The sequence below is a fragment of the Charadrius vociferus genome, unplaced genomic scaffold, assembly GCF_000708025.1.
Source record: "Charadrius vociferus isolate BGI_N301 unplaced genomic scaffold, ASM70802v2 scaffold15, whole genome shotgun sequence".
NCBI lineage: Eukaryota > Metazoa > Chordata > Aves > Charadriiformes > Charadriidae > Charadrius > Charadrius vociferus.
In genome coordinates, this window is record NW_009650064.1 from 4,545,916 (window position 1) to 4,568,590 (window position 22,675).

Here is a 22,675-nt window from a genome sequence, read left to right on the forward strand (position 1 = left end):
ACACCACTTTGGAAATTATCAAACATATTTGAAAATTAAATATACATTATTTACAAGAAAACAGCCCAGCTCATGGGCCCTATCTATGGTGAAGAACTTTATATTTGCCACAGCCAGCACAGCTGTCCAGATGTGGCCCTATCCCACAGGAGGAAAAACTTGACTGTAAAGCTGCATTTTATCCAGAGGAAAAGTTGCTATCCCAGAAGTCTGACCCTTCTCCAAATAACACAGATGTGAGGAACTCTCAAGAATGCAGGTATGGTGAACAGGTTTTGATTTCTTCTCATCTGAAGACATATCCTGAAGTAAGGATATTAGCAAGTCCTGCAAGCTAGGAACAGTGGCTCGTGAGAGTCTGAGATAGAAGATGGCTCCTTTTTCTGGAGAGCAAGGAAGAGGAACTGCTTTGAGCAGGAACCGTCACAAGGACGGTTCCACAGACTTTGCTTTGCTGTCTCACAAAAAGCCATGGAACTTGTAAAGGATTCTCCCAACCCTTGTAGAAACTGCAAGACAGAAAGTGACAGAAGACAACAGTGACATTTAAGAAGGAAAGAGGCGCAAAAAGGCCCACGCAATTATCTTTCTCTCACAGATTTCAAATGGTAAGAGGAAAAAGAAAAACAAAGTCCAATGCAGTAGGATTAATAGATTTGGGATTTAGGCACAAGGATGGAGAACATACACCAAGAAAAAAAAAAAAAAAAAGAAGAAACAAATAAGAGAACGCAAAGGAAAAGAAGTATCTTTAGAGTATTTCCAATAATATGCTTAGAAGACAGGAAGAACATTAGAATAGAAGAAACTCAAAGCACATGTGTAGAGAACAAGCTGTATGACTGAATCTTCTCTGGAAGTGCCTGGAAACTGAAAGTAGGGACCAGGAAAAAAAATTATATTTAGAGCATTAAAAGAACAACAGTTGTGCAATGAAATGCTGACAACAGGAACAAAAAGAAAATACACATAACCCCCCCCGACACACACACCCTTCCTTGCCTTCCCTTGCAAATTTCTCATGTTTATACATGAGAATAATGTACAGTCTTAACTTTTAATACAGTCTTAACTCACCTCTAAGTACTGCCATGAAAATTGTGTAAAACAGAAAAAAGTGACAAAATGTAGATAAATTTGCCTAATTATTCCTTTTCTTGAGGATTATTAACAGCTGCAAGGTTGTTAGAAGATGGACCAAAACTCCCTTTTTGTTTCCTCTCTGTAAAGTTCAAAGATCTTGGGAACTAACACAGTTTCAAATTCCCTGCTGAAGATTCAAAAGCTGAACACAACCCCAACTTCAAGTAAACATTAACAACTGATCTAAATAAGAAACTTTTTACAAAAGGTAAGTTGGTTAGGATTTAAAGTCTTCTGTGAATTTCTTCTACTACATACTTTGCGTATTGCTTATTTTGTTTCATAAATGGATAAAGTCTTTTGGTGGAAAAAGACACAGTTACAGTGAGAGAAAAAAGGTTGTTTGAAATTCTGGCAAATTTTTTATAGCTAGACCATAAAAGTCAGAGGGGTAAGAAGGTGCATGTCTGCATTAGCTAAAACAAAATAAATATTTGAACTAAAATATTGCACTGAATAGAGATGCCACAAACAGAAAGTACACAAGACTAAAAGAAACAACGCCATATTTCCGTATTCACAGGCAACTACTGAATTCTATTAATTGAGAAAGGTGAATAAAAGCCCTTAAATTCCACTCTTCCTTGCCTGAAAGTATCCCAAAAGCCAATTCTAGGGTCTTTTAAGATAGAAGTTACAGCATCAAAAGGTAGTTGCTGAAAGGGGGGAAGGGTGTTTTGGTTTTCCCATTACCAGAAAAGCCTTTAATATAACAAAGGACAGATCAAGGGCATCATCAACAGCAACGACATGAATGGACAAGGTGTGCTAAAAGATTCACATGTGTACACTACACAACAGCAGAAAGAGTATAAAGGCTGTTGAAAGTATTACATTGTGGCCTCATTAATTAGTAATCACAAAAGAATTTTAAAGGATATGAGAAGTTATTTAAAGCAAAACATTAAACCTCAGTAAATGCATAATACTTTTTACTTCAAAGACTACAATTATTGTTAAATCTAAATTTACCATCTTAAGCACTGACTCGACATTGACTTTACACCATTCTTTCCTCAAAAATAATACAAACTTTGAAGTAGATTCTATGGATATAGATTTTTGTGTTCAGTTTTGGTCTGATCACTGGGAGACTCATTACATCTGTCTTATTACTTAAAAATTCCACAAGCCCTAGTGAGCTTTTAAGACCATTAAAATTATGACATACACACATACTGAAGAAAAGATACTGTCAGTAAAACACAATGTCAGAAAAACATTTTTTTTCTGTAATATATATACACAGCTAAATCCAAGATGTATGAAAAATAAAAGCTACAGTATAACAAATAATCTCTTGGTCTGAAAGTATGTGTAAGTGACAGCATTATTACAATTCCATTTCTATTTTCCCTTCTTTCAAAAATTAAAAATACCAAAATTGAATTCTTAATTCTGTCATTCTGCATGTATATGCACATTTCTTGACTGTCAAAGAAATATTCTAATCATGGTTACCAAATATACTTACTTCTATCCGATTATTCATTTTGGAATCGTTCATTAAACTCAAAAGGAAACACTAGTGAAACATCAGCAAAGAAAACTCACTGAAATGAACTTTAAAATGCTGTAGGTTTTTGTTTAAAAAAAGGTACGTTACAATGGAAAAAAAAAACTGATTAATTGAAAAATGAATCCACAATTCTTGTACTAGTGTCTTAACCAACATAATCCTTTCCATTTCTTGCATCAATATCAGAAGCACCTGCAACAGGCATAACTGATTTCCAAATCTGTTCTGATAAACAGATTTTATTCTCACAGTTTACTGTTACTCATCCCACATGAGCATGACTTCAGTTGTTCTCTTGCTCTTCCTTTTTTGTTCAAATTGCCCTCTAATGTTCTCATCAAAAGTACGTCATACTAAAAAAAAAAATCTGGTTCAGAAACTGGAAGCTAACATCATTTAGAAGTTTAAAGCCTAATGAAAATCAGACAATGCCTACCAAACATACAGGCCCAACAGACGTCCAAACATTAGCATGTGTTCAATACACTACCTGTTCCTCAGTACGTACAGCTGACACGTTACTTTATTTTAAACAGCATTGCTAAAGAAATAATAACATTAAAAAAAAAAAAAAACAAAGAAAGCTATAAACAACTAGGATAAAAGTGCTTGAGGAAAAACAGTGAGGATGTTTCCTTGTACACAAATAATACACAAACACTTAGCCTGGAACCAAAGACAGATCCTGACCTATGAGCAGGACTATTCCCATAGGAAAGAAAAACCACATCTGGGTCCCAGAGGGAACAAGCATGATGGGAATACATCAAACAAATGATACTGGACACAGGACAGTATGCTTCTCCTACCTAGAGATGAACACAGATAAAGTAAAGCTGGTAACGCATTATGGACAGGTGAACATGCCCATAAGCCTTTATATTTAGTTGATTTGTTGCTCCAAATGAAGATAAGTACAGGGTTCTTTTTATCATGGTTATCAAATTCAACTGAGTGTCACATTAACGTGCTTGTAAAAATAGGTGCATAATTTAAGACTACAGAGCTTCTGGTACCTGACTCCAGGTGGAAACGAAGCCTACCACTTGAGAGTCAAGCTCTGCACAGTCAAAGAAGGATATGCTACAGCTTGTCCAGCAATACAACAATGCTCCATAAGCATAATAAAGGTAACCATAAAAAGATAAACAAAATCTGCAATTCTATATAGCTTATTCAATAAGCATACAGCTTATTCAGGAAGCCTTTAAACATACAGCTGTGGTGAAGGAGGATTATTTAGTATACAAGGTGGATAATACAATTTCTGAAACATAATTCTATAGGGAACTATACTAGAAGTCCTAGTGCATGAAAGATAATCTAACTTTTTCTTCAAGTTACTGTATTTAATAACTACACATTTTTGAAACAGAGCTTTCAATCCTATCAACTCCCATGGCATTTGCTTAAAAAGAAGATGCAAAGAACAAAGTGAAAGGTAAGAGAGCAACTGTAACACCAAAGTACACTCCTACAAGATCCTATGCAATAAACCAACATTTGAATGGGGTTGGCTAGCAGGATGACACCAGTTGACCTCTGGGCCCTTCAGTTTCAGGATGCAAGTTTCAAGCAGTTTAAACTCTTATTTGCTAACTAAAGAAGGCCAAGTGCAGGTCTGTGGCTGTGCATACTGTTTACCCGTTAGCCATGTGTATACAAACTGAGCCACAGGAGGCCACCTGGCCTCAGGGCCACAGTTGGTTTCTGGAATGTTTTATTTAGTAGTGTAGGTGCCACCTCAGAGAGTGTATTTGTCTTCGTGATTCACAGATATACTTTAAAAAAAAAAAAGAGAAAAAAGGCACCATGAAATTGCAGGCAAAATTCTGTTGAAATAAAGGACACACACTGCCTATGAAGAACTGCCACAAGTGGATCTTTCTGGCCAGGGTTTACATGGGTAAAACCTCAAACTGAGAATATCACTGAAAATCCTAACCGAAGCATCTGTCGCTCATTTAGTGGCCAGCCCAGCCTAAACCACAACACCAGATCTTTTCTACAGACAGTGGTAACACTAAGAGAAACAGAATTTCCAAACACATGCAATACAAAAGGAATATATATTAGGGACTGAAATTTTCTGTAGCATTTATGCTGCTTAACAGCACTTCATCTTTAAGACAGTAAGTTTTTCATACCTTTCACCAGTCTCAAAGAAAATGCAGCTTTAACCTTGAAAATCCTACACATTTTGAAATAAATACCATTTTCTTGTTTCTAGTACAAGTGTCAGCAAATACTGATGGCAACAGTTACAATAACCAGGATAAAGTATTCACCATGTGCAATCACTTTCCCTGGACAGATACTAGTTACCAGGCTTAATTTACTTTCACTGAAGAGTCTTGACAATTAATTAGTCTAAATAACTACACTGGAAACACTACAGATGACCACCCTTTACTGTCAACTCTGCTGAATTTCCTCCTCATGGACAATAATAAAAAATGCAGCTGCTTCAAATTTACATTGATTAAAAGTGCACTTTTAACACATTTACTGAATGCTTTCTGCCACATCTGCTGAGAAGCAGTAACATTAGATCTGGGCTAGATTAAAAAAAAAAAAAATTAAACTAGAGGTTTCCAACTGAAGTTAATTTATAATCACACTAATCAAGCTGCAAGCCATGTACTCAGAATGCAAAACCCCTCCTGGACAGACGGTCGTTCTTGGTAACTGACAACTCCTTCCAGCAGACTGCTCCTTCCAGCTGAAAAGTTCCCCAACATGTTAACGTTGGAACTTAATATGTTAATATCACTGCAAATTAGAAAATGTTCCACGTTAGTTCCTGAAGCATCTTCATCCTTAGACACAAGCATGGCCTACTTTAACTTTTATAATGAACAGTATGTTAAACCATGTTGTCAATGAAAAATCATTCTCCTGTTAAAACTACATGTTAAATCACCCCATATTAGCATTCATAATTTGCTATGCTATATTGACATACCTACTCCTCACACAAAAAGATACACAGTAAACGAAACTTCTGAAAGTGCCAAATTCATTGCTTACAAAGCCATACCGAAGCAGCTACCAATAAATTAAAAAAAAAAAAGTGTCATTTAGTATTATGATCTTTGAAGCATTTTCTAGGCGATGCCAGAGAAGCACACAATGCCAAAGCAATCCAGAATACTCCCTAGACTGATTGTTCACATCTGAGGCAATTCTACATAACAACCTCTGCAGAACCCAAGAGAATGACTGTTTGTGTCTGGTTTTGCACAGCCCGTACACTGGCATATCTCAATAGTTCAAACAGGTTTTTACATGTGCTAGCTTTAACTCAGATGATGCTGATGCGGCTGAAACTCTCTCCTGTCCCATACTCTGATGGCATCTGTTCAGGCATGAAATCTCAGATCTTTTCTGTTCTGAAGGATACCCTGAATTTTCATCTGGCAGTTATATCCAATTACTGACATAACTAATCGTCACAACTGAACGCTACAAAATGAGTTTCATGTGTTTTCAACCTGTTTCTGCTTCTGACCCAGGAACCAAGCATGCCCCTCAACTGCCCATGTGAAACACAATCCACATCCAATCTAAATTGACATTAGTCTTGATTTACTGTGACTAGCCAATAAAACAGGCTGCCAAAATCAAGACCCAAGTGTCAATTTATTGGAAGACTTCCTAGATTTACGATCTAATGTTCACAGTCGGTGGGTATCTGGCTCTGTGTTTCCTGACAGCAGGGTCTGCTTGCCTCTTACTAGCAAAACTGCACTGAACTGCATGACAGCTATGTCTTATGACTCTCAAGCTCACAAATCTACTGTGATTTCCAGTTCTAAGCAGCATTATTTCACTGGACATGACTTGCAAATATGTTTCAATCAAAAAAGTAAGAATGAAAGATCTGATTCCCTATTATACACCTGATCCCCTATTATACACTTTTAATCCTCTCTTCAGTGAGTAGCAAATCCTAGTATCTCCTACTGTCATCACAGTAGTACCTTGTTGGTAAAGGCCACGTCAGCAAGAGCTAATTTCCTTGCTAAAGAACTTCTTACTGTGCAAGAAGCCAGATCTTCATCTACCACACTGCTTGTGGATCAACATGAATTGCTCTCTGGTCAATTCATTGTGATGATCCATAAAGCAGGTGCACATCCTGATTCATACTGGAGCTTATAACGACCTTACTGGATTGTCTAAAGAGTCTAATGCTGAATTCCGTCAATAAGAATACAGTTGTATGGCATACGACTACACAGCTTTGATTAAGAGAGGGATGTTTGCCTTGTAAAGGATACATGATGGAAAAAAATGGAAGTAAAGCTGTACAAAAATACAAACACCTTTACAGTAATAAACGTTTGAGCACAAACTTAAACAGTAACACAGGTCTTCAGAATCCTCAGGTTTTGTAATACTAATATTAAAGTTGGAAATCAAAAAAGATTAAATTTTGTGTATAAAGCAACCATTTGGCAATTACAGAGCGACAAAGTCAAAATAACAGCTAGGAAGTCAGGTAAGAAAACAGAAAATGCTGATGTGCAGGTTGCTGGCAAAGTTTGTTTCTCAATATCATTGTATAATAGTTAGCCAAAAAGAGGTTATGACCTAACATGCCAATCTAATGTAAATGTAACAGATTCTAGAGACGCAGTAAATATTTACCTTTACAGTTAAAACTGTGTTGAAATATTAAGAACAGCTATATTATATAAATGTTCTTAAAGTTTCATAAAAACAAAGCCTAGAGAAAAAACATATCTATTCCATGGGAGGATCTATGTATCTAGATTTCTGTAGTGATCTTTCAGTACTGTGAGACAACATATTAATAAAGTAACTATGTCAGGACTGTAATCCACAGCTTTCGCAAGCGATACGAGTGACATCATATCTCTGTGCCGCTGAGGTGCTCAGAATACAATACTTTAACAGCAGAGCAAATTTTAAACTTTTGTCAGCTTTTTTTCAACAATGATTAGCTTTTCAATAAAAACACTGAAGGAAAGAGACACAATGCCAACACAAAACAAATCTCATGTTGTCAAGAATCCTTCCTCATCAGAAACTGCTTGACTAAGATTAGCACTCTGCCTATGTTTACACTGAAATTTATTTCCTACAACAGTATCTGCAGAGAACAGTTCAAAAGAAAGAATCTTTGCAAAATTTGTATCCATTTAGACTCTCAAAGATTTCTTTTTTTGTTTACCAGTAATTATCTAGATCTACTTGCAAGTTTCTATTCCAGATTTTTGTTCTGATAGAGTAACAATTCAAGAACAATCAATTAACTGCTCTGTACCCTCTAATAATTAAAGTGCAGGCCGTGAAACCCTAGACACTAATTTACCCAGCAGGTCCTCAACTTGTTCATGAAAGGTTCATTCAGACACTCAAATTTAACATAACCAGCTTTAATTCAAGTCTGCACTGGTGCTTCCTTGCAGACAGCAAACCAGCACCTACTGCCTGCTCTCAAAATGAAAAAGAGGAGACTCACTATTCAAGGAAACAGACCCCCTGAAAGCAGACTACTGGGCTAAGAAGATTAATAGAAAGGATGCAGGGATAAATCATGTCATTCCCCATTTATAATCCTATTCCACCACTGTTTGGTATCTCAAAAGCTGTCACAGGTGGAGACAGTGAGAACCTTCTCAGAGACCTGATAAAGGAAAACAAGAGTTTGGAACACTTGTCACAGTGGGGAATTTAGAGAAAACAGGTCAAGAAAAGAATGAAAAACCACACATAATTAGACCAATATCTAGCTCAAGACATACAGACACAACAGTTCACTATCAATCCAGATATCAGAAAAATGAAAGAATACAGATTCTGAATAGCCTTCCTTTATGTTACTTTAATATTCTTCAGAAGTGCAATAAAGTGATGTTCTATAAGCGATAGAGGGTTATAACACTAAAACATCTTACACTAGATCACCTCATCTGTTACCACAGACATTGTGGCCAAAAGAAAAAAAAAGAAAAGAAAAGAAAAGAAATCAGCTAATTCCTCTAAAGATTTTTGTTTAGCAATAAACATTCTTGTCATTCATTCTATGCTTTTAACCATATTCTGCTAATTCTCAGTTGTTTTTAGACACCCTCCTGAAAGCTTTGAAAGCTGCTTTACAATCTGGCATGCAACACTACATAAAGTAGTTGTAAAACATTGACATTAACATTGTATTTTGCATCTTGTTATGCTTGACCAAAACAAAAGACCAGATGTTTCTACTTTCATATAAAAATAGATTAGCTATACTATTTAAAAGATGTCCAAGACTTAGTTAACTAGTGATCTTGAGCACATTTATTTTATAAGAAGAAAGTGTACTAACCAAAATTAAAACAGATGTCAATCTAGTAGGTAAATGAAACAGCACTTTTCTAACATTTATGGTTAGTTACTGGGCTGACGTTGATGAAATTTTATCTGTTAAAACATGCTACCAATGTTTACCAACTAGTTTTAAAAAATAAATATTACTACAGTATTTTATGCACCATATACATTGAGATTATTATATTGAAACTAGAAAAGAAAGCTATTCTACTGATTTATGTCAGAAATAAAGTTGAGATTTTCACTGCTAACTCAAAACATACTACCTGAGGGATTCCATAACAGTTCATAAAATGTCTTTGTTTTAAAAAGGTATGGTCTGTGGTATATATTTTCTACGAAGAAACAGAAGAACACATGTAGCATCAGATGTGTGTACTTTAAGAAACTCTGGAATGTGAAATCTAAAAATCCAAATAAAGCAGGTGGTATAATTTGAGGGGGAGAACTGAATTTAAGTTTAATGACATTACCAGGTTATCCTACCAGACTAATTCTCACTCACTGCATGACTTCAATGAAGCTCTCAGTCCTCATGCTGATTTCGATTTAGTTCTAGTGCTATTTGATGCGTTTCATCTGGAGTTTTATTCACTTCAAACTACACTTCATTTAACCGGGCTGCTGCTGTACTCATTTGTTTTTCTACTTTATTACCCGCAAATTGGTGTTGCTTAGTTTAGATAAATTGTTGGAATAAGTTAATTTTATATAATTATTTCACACTGTTAATAAATAAATAAGCTTTAGAAAGATACTGTCTCACAGAAAAAAGCAAGAAAGCTATTAAAATTATTTTAGAATACACTAGACCACAGTAAGTGTTGGTCTGACAACATCTGCTAATAAATGCTGATAGATGATTTGCTATTTTACGGCAGGACCATTCCCCTGCCTCCACTCCCCAAAACTACTGCTTGTTTTTATTTTTCTATGTTATTAGTCTACCATACACTATTTTCCAGCTGGGCATGCATTGTAACACAATGTATTTTTAAAAAGAGAGAGAGAGAAAGATAGCAAGCAAGACAGAAAGCATGAGAGAGGAAGAGAATGCACAAGAGAATACGAGCATGAGACCGCTGGACACATGAGATAGAGCATGATGGCAATTGTGCAACTTTGCACACAGGAAAGTGTGAGAAACCAAGCACGGCGAGCTAGAGATCGAGCACAGTGAGCACAAGCACACACAAAAGACAGCGCAAGTGCACTCATGAGAAAGCAGCAGCACTTGAATGCCATGAACTTGTCAGATGACAGATTTTTTTCCAATCATTTGTCATCTCTAAAATAATATTTTTGTTTTGCACAACTAACCATGGGTTTTACAATGTACTAAATAAATTTAAATTTGCTATTAAATACTAATTTATTTCTACAGTTTAGCAACAAGAATCACTAACCAGAGCTTAGCGTTAAATGTCAGGTCATGTCAGGAAAGGCTGTCAATCCTACCAGAGTACTGAAGTACTCCAATTAGTGCTGCTTATGGGTTATCCTGGTAACATTTATTATTTTTCAGCAAAATGCCACAACAGAACAGCAATCCATTATAAGTGGTTAGTACTTGTAAACTATTGATGGAAAATATGAGAAAGTCAATTAGGCTGCTACCACCTGGTGGTGTGCTGATTACGCTAAAACCCTCTAGTATTTCACATGGTATCACAGCTTGTGAGAGAAATACTAGTATATTCTCTAGCACTATGAACAATCATACACGCAGTCTTTTTCTTTTTTTCTTTCTAACCCATTAAGCTTTCACAAACAAATGACTGTTACAAATTACCTATACAACACAGAACATTTGAAGCCAAAGTGTTTAACACATTAGCCTGTTTTCCTGCTATCTTGTTATTTTATGTAAGCTGGTTTTTGTATGGATTTAGTTATAAAGCAGTATTACAGACAGCTACTGCTCAAAATGAGGGATAAAGAGAACCAATGTTCTGTTCAAGGTATTTTCATTTTCTTGAAAATATTTTTATAAATACTATTTATTAATAAAAATATTTTATTGATAAAAATCTATTACGCATTAAAACTTATGATCACAAGATTTAACCTGTAGAACTGAATTTAAATACTGTACTTCCATGGCATTAAAGTAAAAAAAAAATATATCGTTCATTTATAATAAAGGACAGAATTGTTTTCAGAACAAAAGAGTTTGCATTTAAAGTCTGAAATATTACAAACAGCTCAATACCTGATCACAATGTTAAAACACTTCCAACTGTAAATACTAAACAAGAACAGGGGTGCCTTGGGTTGGGTTTTTGTTTTCCCCCATTTGTTGCTTTTTATGTGGTTGAGTTTAAAACAGAAAGAGCTGACCTCTTCAGTTAAACACATCAAGCTTGCCACCAGTATAACACTTCAGCTTTTGTGTCCATTCAAGGAAGAAGGGAAACTGGTTCACGTAATTCTACAAAGTCTAGACATAAGCCATTTACTCTGGGGCTTATGCAGCCTGCTTTCTCAAGCAAACTAGGGTCTAAAATGTTTATTAACAGCTATCCTTACAAAGAAATGTATTAATGATAACAGACTTAAAAGTAGAGAAGTAGAGAACAGTATTTTAGGGATATATATGGAGCTTAGCATTTTTAAACCATTCATTAAAAACACGAAAATATTTGAGTACATTACTTAAGCACACTGTACATGCTTAATGCTCACCAGTATTTGGGAAACTTGATCAGCTTGCCATAAACAGCAGTACTGAATGAGGGAATAACTGGAACAGGGAAGCAGTATAATCCTTTACTGTCCAGAGAAGTCAGTGCTGCTTGAAAACCAAATATCTGAAACAAATTAGTTTTGTCAAAGTGTATACTATCACATGATGAGATCACTTTCAAGTTACTTTTATAACATAATATACACATTTTTTTAATATACTCAATAAATATGAAACAAATTGTGTACTATTTTTAGATAATTCCTTTTTCCCCAAACACAAAAAACCCTAGAAAAACCTAAAATAACATCCCAATTGGAATACATAAAAAAATATTTTCTTTTCTCAAAATATATTAATGATGCTCTGCTGAATTATAATTTATCAACTAAAATACATTATTTTATATCCTTTAAATCTGCAGATTGCATATTGCCTTGCATATAAAGTAAATAAGTTTTTGTAATTATAATAAATTATATAAATTATAATAGATTATGTAAAATATATATTAAATTATAATTATAAAAGTGGTATTTAAGGAAATGAGAAGCTTCCATTCAAAGCTTTTTTCTTAATAAGACCATCTAAATAAAGGTTTATCACAACTATTCTTCATGATTTTTCCCTGTTCAATATAGAAAAGAAATGGTTGTAGAGATGACTTTTTAACATGCCGTACCACCATTCACATAACAGGAAACTTGGGTCTATATTAAAGCTAGCAAATAAACCCTATAAAAATCAAAATTCTAGTCCACGTTTTGCAAACGCTGCTCAAACAGCTGCTAAAAACTCTTTGAATAGAAACAAATCCCCTCAAACTGAAAAACATACAGATGACTTGCAATGTATCTATCCTGATCACTTTAAATGTGACAGAAGATAAACATGTCACCCAGAAAACTGAGAGCTTGCCATGCAATTCTTGTCAGTTTGTTTCATGCAGATAGTAAGAATTTCATTGTTTAAATCTCTTAAGATACCAGCATGGAATTGAATGGATAACTGAAAAAATTAGTAAAATTAACAGTACTAGTAGTAAATATTTACATCTTAGTAGCACCCAAAAGTTTTCAAACTGCCTGAGCGTAACCTAAAATGTTGGAAGGCCTGATTTAAATCTCTGCTTGAGATTTCACTTTTTCATTCTACTAAAATCTCAGCCGATGTCAACCAAATAATCTCAAAGCAATTTTTCAGTACTTTCTTAAACTTCCCCCAACCTCACAACAAGAACTCCTCTCACATAATGGATCTGTAACTGAGAACATTCAGAGGTTTTTCCTTTTATAACAAAACCCAACGAAATTGCTTGGCAACAGTTTCACTATCATGGTTTTGCTCTAACAATACTAGTAGAAGTGACTTTTTTTCCTCACAACTTCCCATCTAGTGTCCAGGTGTAATTCTCTGCAACCTGCAAATTCTTTGAGCATTATCCTAGAAGAGGGGAAATGTTTCCTCCCAAATTATTTTAACTCTATCTTGCCACAAAGACCTTGGGGCTTCAGTATGCCCAGTTTCCTCACGTTAAGTTCTCTGTTCATGTTACAAAACATTTGGCTCAGGTCAGAAGCAGCGATCCCAAATGAGGACATTCTGTGAAATGTTTTTACTCAATGTCCTTTTAGATAAACTGAAAACTTTCTCCCAGGAAACCCGCTAATGCTTAGGATTAACTACACTTACATAAACTTTTTCTAAGCACACTACAATAAAGAAACGGAACTCCAGCCTTCTTTTACCTTCAGATAGCAGTGTGAGTAACAGTAATGAAGCAGGTTGTCTGAGGGCTGGCTGAGGCTGCTGACCATGTGCACCAGTTGCTCGGCATACATCGGCACCGAGTGCTCCAGGTTAACCTTATCCACCAAAATTCGGATAGAAGGTAAAGGCCGCAGGGGCTGGAAGCTGGCTGCATTTAACAGTCCACTTAAGTTCTAAGGGAGGAGGGAAAAAAAACATGCAATTATTACTCTACAGAGGTATTATCTAGCATACTTGCATATTCTTACCTCCCCAGCCGCACAAGCAAATCTACATGTAATAAACTGTTTACAGACAGAATAGCCTATGATCATTGTAATACGAATCCTCAAATCTTTGTAAAATAATTTCTTTGAAGTTTAAAAATTTATGTATAAACAGTTTATCCGTAACAGTCTTGGGTGTGGGTGCCCAGGTGCTGGCAGCAGCGGGCAGCAGGGGTGGCCTCTGTGAGGGGAGACGAGGGGCCGCCCCGGGCCAGGCACAGCCGGTTCCAGCTGGTTCCAGCCAGTGCTCCAACAGCCCCACCACAGGGCTCAGCTGAGCCCATCGGCCAAGCTGGTGGCACCTCTGCAGAAACATATTTAAAGGGCAAAAACACCACACAGGTTGAGAGGACTGGGGTGGGGGTGGGGAAGCGAGGAACAGCAATACCAACAGCAAGGTCAGAGAAGGAGGAGTGGGAGGAAGTGGTGCTCCAGGCACTGCAGCAGATGTTTCCCTGCAGCTTATAGAATCATTTAGGTTGGAAGGGACCTCTAAGATCATGAAGTCCAAATGTAAACTTAACACTGCCAAAGCCACCACTAAACCACATCCCTAAGTTTACACGTCTTTTCAATACCTCCAGAGACGGTGACTCAGCCACTTCCCTTGGCAGCCTGTTCCAATGCATGACAACCCTTTCTGTGAAGAAATTTTTCCTAATATCCAATCTAAACCTCCCCTGGTGCAGCTTGAGGCCGTTTCCTCTTGTCCTATCATCTGTTACTTGGGAGAAGAGACGAACCCCCACCTCGCTACAACTTCCTTTCAGGTAGTTGTAGAGAGCAACAAGGTCTCCCCTCAGCCTCCTTTTCTCCAGGTTAAACACCACCAGTTCCCTCAGCCACTCCTCATAAGACTTGCGCTCCAGACCCTTCACCAACTTCATGCCCTTCTCTGGACACGCTCCAGCACATCAGTGTCTTTCTTGTAGTGAGGGGCCCAAAACTAAACACAGTATTTGAGGTGCGGCCTCACCAGTGCCAAGTACAGGGGGGACGATCACTTCCCTAGTCCTGCTGGCCACACTATTCCTGATACAGGCGAGGATGCTGATGGCCTTCTTGGCCAATATTCATGTACATTGGCAAAGATTTTCAAAGCAGGACAAAAGCGAAAGCTTCACTAGGTCTTACCTGAACTACTCACTCAGCGACCAGAACACCAACAAGCCAGAAACCCAATTAGTTCCATTTTCCTACATATTTCTGGAGACCCTTTACTAATGAATTACCAACTTCAAGTTAAAAGCTTCTAGAACAAGTTTAGTAATAAACTGTTCCTGATTTAAGTGAACATATTTCGTGTTCTAGAACAACCTCTTCCTCCTTTTCCTGACTTTGTACTGCACACTTGTGAAAGAGTTAAGAGCTTAATTATTCCCTACCATCAACTGACACTCAGACCATTTATTCAACTACCCCTCAGAATATAGCTTCAGAGTGTGAAGATTTTTATTTTGTGCTGGAGGCACGTAGAAGCCACTAGTCCTGAACTGCTGTCCCTTAGCAAGGGACACAGCATGTTTAGTACCTGTAGCACTTTCCATTGGTGGAGCAGCCTGTGGAAGCGACCACACCAGAGCAGATATCCTCTGGAGGACCCCACACTAGAGCAGGTGGATATGCCCTGAAGGACACTGCAGCCTTGTGGGGAGCCCACACTGGAGCAGATTTTTTCCTCAAGGACTGTGGGAAGGACTTACACTGGAGCGGGGCAAAGTCTGAGGAATAGGGATTGGCAGAGATGAACTATTATAGACTGATTACAACCCACCATTCCCCATCCCCCTGTGCTGCAGGGTGGGAGGTAGAAAAGTCAGGGAATGAAGGAGTAAAGTTGAGCCTGCGAAAAGGGGGAGATGGGGGAGAGGTGTTATTTTGATTCTTGTCTTTGTTTCTCGCTATCCAAATATATTTTAGATGGCAATAAATTAAATTAATTTTCCCTGAGTCTGTTTCGCTCGTAATGGTAATTGGTAAGTGATCTCCTGTTCTTTATCTCAACCCATACTATTCTCCCCTCCCTGTCCTGTTGAGGAGAAGTGAGAGAGTGGCTGAGTGAGCATCTCGCAGTGGGTCAACCCACTACAAGAATATGCAAAGTCAAAATATTTTGTTCAATAAAGTATTTGCTTACATTTTTACCACTCCAAAGCACTATCACCATACTAAACTCATGCTGATCTAACCTTTACACTGTCATATATTATTATGTATTCACAGTCATGCCAGACATCTCAGCAAAAAAAAAAAAAAAAAAAAAAGATGCCAAAAAAAAAAAATAATCACAATTTTACACATTAAACTATATTTATCACAATATTGACTAAAATTAAGTGCTGTATCCAGTACAAGAAAGACATGGATATATCAGAATAAGTTTGTTGGAGAGCTACCAAAGTGGTTAGGGGGTTGGAGCACATGAGCTGTCTCGGGAGGGACTGAGACAACTGGAGTCATTCAGCCTGGAGAAGGCCAAAGGGAGATTCTACTGCTGTCTACAGCTAACTGCCAGGAGGGTACAGAGAAGAGGGAGCCAGACTCTTGTCAAAAGCATACCGTGAGGGGATGAGTGGTAATGGACACAAGCTGAAACACCGCAATTCCAAGCAGGTGTATGGGAAAGCTTTTTATGGAATCTCTATCCTTGAAGCTAATTCAGCACTTGACTGGACAGCCCCTGGAGCAAACTGCTCTACTTAGGCTTGTTTTGAGCAGGACATTGGACTCCTGGAGATCATTTCCAGAGATCTCTTCTGATCCAAATTACTCTATGAATCTAAAAATTGTATTAAACTGGTATCAAAGTAGGACAATAAGTTGATGTAGGTATGACTGAAATTCAAAATTATTTTTTTTTAACAGGCTCAGCTTCACTGAGGAAATGTAAATTGAAACTCCAAGTTAAAAAAAAAAACATGACAAAAGCCACAAAAAGCTCACTTGAATTCAACTTGTTTGCCTCAAACCTACAATAAATATGGGGCTGCTCTTCCATTAAAAAATACCATCTGCCCATGACCATAAGGTGAAAAACACCACAATCCATTGGGCTATTCCATGCTGAAAGGAAATAATGCTTCCCATTAGGCACCCAGTAATGTCTCGTTTTCTAGTATTAGAAGCTTCTGAATGTATCCTAATACATCAAGCGATAACAGATTTGTCACCAGTTTACTCACTCCAGCTACCTTAACTGAAAAGATAAGCAGTCTAAATTTAAGAAAAACATACACACGCCTTAAGAACACTCAGCAAATAAAGGGCACATGCCTGAAATTTTATGTAGGTTGTAGCCTATAGACTAGGGATCCAATTGAAGTATTAATGTAGTGTTATTATATTTCACTTCACCAGTGAAAATGGTTATACAAGCACACTATAAGAAGCATTATTAATTAAGACTTTGAATACTCTGTCTTCTTGCGCATACACATACGTGCTGTAAATAAGCACATTCTGTGAGAAAATACAGCACAAGTTAGAGAGTGCTCCCCTAGTCAGAAGGTATTACAATATCAAGACAATTTAATGTCACTGTGCTTTCCATCATGTAATACTACTCAAATTCATCTCAGAAAAAAAAGTAATAAACTTTTTCAAATTGTTTTCACCTTTCTTACATATAAATGCTTCACAAATACTAATATGGTTAGTTTCATGACACCGTTGGAATATACAACTTCATCTCCATTTTAGACAAAAATTACCACTGAAAAGAAAGGCTGATACAAAAATAATTCACTAATACTGAGAACTTCCACAAAATACATCCCACTAAAAAAGCTTGTCCTCACAAAGAAGCAGGTAGTGAAGAAGCAGCAGGTAGTGTTCACTTGTCAAAAAACCACTTTGGAAGTGTTTAATATCACATAAATTTCCTAGAAATGGAACTCAATCAAGAATTGACTTCCCCCCCCTTCTTCCTGTCCTTTCTCTTATCCATAAAATACCTTCCAGACTCTGCCACAAGAGGTAAACCTACTGCAAGTCTTCACTATAAAACACATTCATCCCTACAGTACCTCAGCTTTGTGCAATGAGGAAGGAGTCCTGTAGGAATAAAACCAGTACAGGATTCTTTAGGTGGAGATATAATACACATATCCAGAAGATAAAACAGTTAGGAAATTTCATTTCTGGCTGTCTGAGCTAGTCACTCAGCAGTTTGGCTCAGTAACAGCCAAAGTCCTGCTGGTGTCCTGGCTGGAAGTAGTATGAGAGCTTGCTGTTAACATCTATGAAGTCCCTACTGAGCCTATGTATTTAAATATTTCAGACATAACCAAGTTTGGGAAGACCTGCATGGCAAAATGATAACAGGTACTCTACTGATTAAAAGTTTTCCATAAAAAACTTCAAGTCGGAGCTACTTCTTTTTAATCTGCTTGATGATTTAAAATCTTCTTTCTTCCAAATTCTTTTTTCCTACCAGCACATGACACCTTCAGTTTACAAGTCTAGCTAGTCACAGCACACACCGCTTGTCTAAGGTATCAGAAGGGAAGGCTCACGGTCACCAAACTCAATCAGAATTCAGTAATACATCTAGTCCATGGAATAACAGCCCAATGAGAAAATTTATATGAAATAGCACATGCTCATAGAAAGAACTGAATAAATATCTGTGCATACATACCTTCTCACCCATGATGACTGGAATCAAGTGGTCTAGTAAATTGAATTCTGCCACAGGGATTACAATTGTACACTTAAGAACAGTGAATGTTGTAAGTCGAGTGGGAATGTATTCCTCCAATGATGCGACTTCTTCTGAGCTTGGCATAGTTCTATTTCCATCCATAATATCTACAATAAATCAAGATTACATATGTTTGACTAAAATATGTAAAGTAACTCCTGCAGTTGTACAGTTGCTGTTTCAGAAATGGTTAGTGACTGGCAAAAAATGGAAAGTATTTCTCCCCCTTCATAGTTAATAATTTTATTCCACACTAAGACTAAATGCAATCGTAACTGGATTTTCCTTACTTTGAAATTTGTATCTTTCTCAAAAACTCATCTTAACAGTTTACCACAGCCTGTGTCCATGCATTTTTATATTGTAGAACTATTAGTTCAAACTAATAAATACATACCAACAGGGATAATTTTGGAGTCTTAGAGAAGAAAATAAGTTAGAGTTGTCAATGAAATAAACCCTCCTTACTCAACAACAGGCTTGTGATTGAAACAAATGGCCTCCAAAGTGTCTGAAATTATCTCAGATTCAAAATCTGAAAATATCCAACACTGATGGGGATATCGCAATTACTTTTATCTTTATTTTAAATTTTGCTCTTTGGACTCAAAATCCCCTGACAGGTTTGAAGTATAACTATTTGGAAGTTGCACCTTCAAAAGCACTGAATTTGGTCTGATTTAATACTGTATATTTGCGTATATGCAATAGGAGCAAACCTGGCTTAGTTCTGCTGTATGGCTCATATTCATGTTCCAGAGCACAAACTATCATTTTCATTATCCGGTGCACCGCACTGCTATCCAGTCGAAGATTTAGTGGACCCACAATGAGACTTTTTGTAGACATCTCCTGAACATTTCCAAAATCTTCACTCTTTACTGAAGAAAGATCTTGCTGATTCCCAGAAACTACAAGAAGTTTTATAAATAACAACAATTTACACCAAACAAATGAACATAATAAAATTTATCATCAGCTACTTTTGTTTCAAATCCTGTGATTGCAGACTTACACAGAAAATATAACAATGCAAAATGAACACATAACTATACCGTGACTAGTTTAACATGTTTAAACAAGCATTATTCCTGTTTAATGCTAAGCAAACAGGGCAAGATTCTGCCTTGCCTCCAAGCACAGCACAACCTTGGAACCTTTCCATTAACTTTGTATCTCTCAAGCTTGGGACTCTTTGAAGGTGTCCAAACTATCTCCAAACTTCTGTGGCAACTTAACCCAAGGTGACAATTACAGTCGTGCTGTTCAAAACTTTCTACAGTTTATCACAAAGATATCCATCCCAAATAATTAAGGAAAAGGCGTGCTGGAAAAAAACTGCAGATACAGGCCCCTGAAATGCTATCCGCTGGTACATGAGCTAGAACAGTGATGAGACTCACACTCACTTGTACTGTCATAAATCAGACTGACCCTTCCTTCTATTCACTGATGACGTAAAGCATGGGCAGCACAAATGAAAACTTCTTTAATTATGTCTCAGACCATTTTTAGAAGGAACGCCAGAGAGATAAAAGGGTGGTTTAGTCTCTGCATCCAAAAGATCCATAACCTTTGTGTTCAGAACAGCAACTAGTGTACCAAGTCAAGTCATCATTTTTCTGATACAGGTATAGGGTAGTGAGGTAGACCGAAAACACAAATCCTGTATACAGGCTACTCATCAGCTATCAAACAGTATGACTACATTTCTCTAAGCAAACTGCATGGAAATTCTTCAGTTAAATTATGCAAATTTCAGAATCTCAAGTTTCCCTGTTACATATGACTTGTAAAAAAATACTCTCACTCCTCTAACATATTTAGCTTGCAGAATTTCATTTTTTTTCCTAATAAATCATCACTTTGACAGCATGTTTGTTGCTTTGACACAAGCACTAAACATTAAATGTCTTACTAACCATTACACAAATGAACAGTCTGACAAAATAAGCATCAAGATTAAATGGATTCCGAGACCACTAAACCTATAAAAATGAAAAAGTTCTGAGATAAAATTGTAGGATGACAGTTCAATTCATTTAGTAAATCTGGATATCACATACTCCTTAGATACCAAAGTACTCCATAATCCACCTGGTCAAAGCTGCGACAAATGGAAATGTGCCAGGAAATGCACAGCCATTGCCACCAATTTCATCTTGGTTTCCACAATGTAACACATCTGCAATTGCAGAGCTGTCCATTTCATATGTTCTTCTTGTACTCATGATCAAGTCATGCCACAGAAGCCAAGGTCTCTGTAAGCCGTGGACTGACTTCTTCCATGATGATTTGACTTCTTCCACGATGATCTTTCTCAACAGTAATATTTTTCAAGGGATTTCCGAGCTCTTATCCAATCTGGATCTTGTATATCCACTCAATGCAAGATAGATCCCATCCCTTCCTCTTTTCACCCATCTGCCCAGATGCAAATCAACCTATTTCCTTACATATATCAAATAACCTCCTGCCTTTCTGTTACAGTAACAAGCTAAACACACCCGTAGAGAGAAATATTACCCAAAACCACAGGAAAATCTGACAATTCCAAACTCTTGTTATACGATCTTCCTCACTGACACAATCTGTCCGTACTAACATAAATGGCAAGGCAAGCTCAGCTTGCCAGACTGGGCAGTGGGAGCTGCAGCTGCTGCAGACAGTTGACCTCCCCACTTTGTCAAAGAGCCATAGGACCTGTCAGCTTCTGTGTAGCTGAGGCTTTGTGGTTAAGCAGCCCGGCATGGTATACTTCATAACTTCAAGGCAAATCTTACTTCCAAAGCGACTGGAAGAAAGCATGTTTTATTTCTGGTTGCCCAAGAGGAACCTAGTTGTCTTTCACCCTCCAGGGAACACATCCTTTACCCTCCCTCCTCCTTTACTGCACTCATTCAAAACAGTCATTTAATGGGGAAAGTGAGCTTCGGGGAAAAGGAAGGCAGGCTAGGTTTTTTTTCCCCTATGTTTAAATCATACTCTACAAAATGTTCTCGCTTCTAAGCACTGGTGAGGAAATGATCCCGGAATAAACTGAGACTATGCCGAATTTGACAAGGAGCTGGCCTAATGCTCTGCAGGCGTTTACAGGCCTATATGCTCAGCAGAAGAATTAACTTTGTCCGTAAAAGTCAAACAGAAGTTGATAGTGACAGCATTTATAGCCTCTGCTTCCCTTGGTGTTTTGTTTATCCTTTCTAAGAAAAAAAAAAAAAAAAAGGAAAAAAGGACAGAAAGATATTACCATATAAAACCTGATTCAAATCTTCAGATGAAACTGAAGTTACCACCTTTTTAATAAACCCTGGAAAAGACTTTTTTTTTAAAAAAAAAAAAAGCCAGCATACAGCCTATTGTCAGGCTATGCTTTACTTAATACACAGTTAACACACATTTTTGTCTTTCCATTTCTAAACAGTATCCCGTTCACATGAACAATATTAAGAACTGTAAAAAAAACCTTAACCTCAAAAAATATCAAGGCTAAAAGCCTTTAGAAATAATAACAGCCTACGTTTTCAAAAAGAAAAAAAAACAAGCTCATTTGTATATATTGTATGTATATGAATAATATACTGAAGTGACAGCATTTACACAAACCACTTTTGGAATAGTTCAATTTAATTCTAACTAAGTGCAAAGAAAATGTGATAGAAAATTTATTGGTTCTACAGAAGTAGCTGATCACAGGTTACTGTTGAAATTCCACAGACGCATAAAGGAAAATAATTTCTGATCACTGAGTATTCAGTTCTCTGTAAACCATATGTCTAATTCTAACTGGAAAAAAAAAAAAAATCTTAAAATGAGGATGCTGCATAACAAACTTGCCACCAAAATAGATAGGTACACATTATAAACACAATATAACTTCAGAAGTACACCCCGTTAAGTCTGTAGGTCATGCAAATCAGTGATCAGGGAACTGACAGGCTACACAATGTTTCAGGGAAATTACTATTATGTACTGACACAAACGAAAAATAGAAAGATAAAGTTGGAAGGGAAGGACAGGCAGAATTTCAAAGTAAGACTATGGTGCATGACTATCTATCTTGTTTTCATTCAAAATACTAAAAGTGATTAATGAACTTCTATAAGTGACAGATGAAACTCCGGAGGTTAATGTTATCCATGAGGCACTTGTGGTTTAATCAGTAATCATATGCTTCACAAAAGGTTAAAGGGGCAAAGAAGGTGTCAAACCAAAATTGCCTTGACAGATAAAAATCTTACAATCA

At 36.9% G+C, this 22,675-nt stretch overlaps 1 protein-coding gene across 1 annotated transcript in view; it reads right to left on the reverse strand.

The window, feature by feature from the left end:
- The window catches only part of VPS13B (vacuolar protein sorting 13 homolog B (yeast)), a 502,169-nt gene that overhangs the window by 399,799 nt on the left and 79,695 nt on the right, over positions 1-22,675 (reverse strand). Inside the window, 4 exon segments of the mRNA XM_009891830.1 lie at positions 11,690-11,814; positions 13,439-13,633; positions 18,366-18,535; positions 19,148-19,339. Coding sequence (XP_009890132.1) covers positions 11,690-11,814; positions 13,439-13,633; positions 18,366-18,535; positions 19,148-19,339 — 682 coding nt within the window.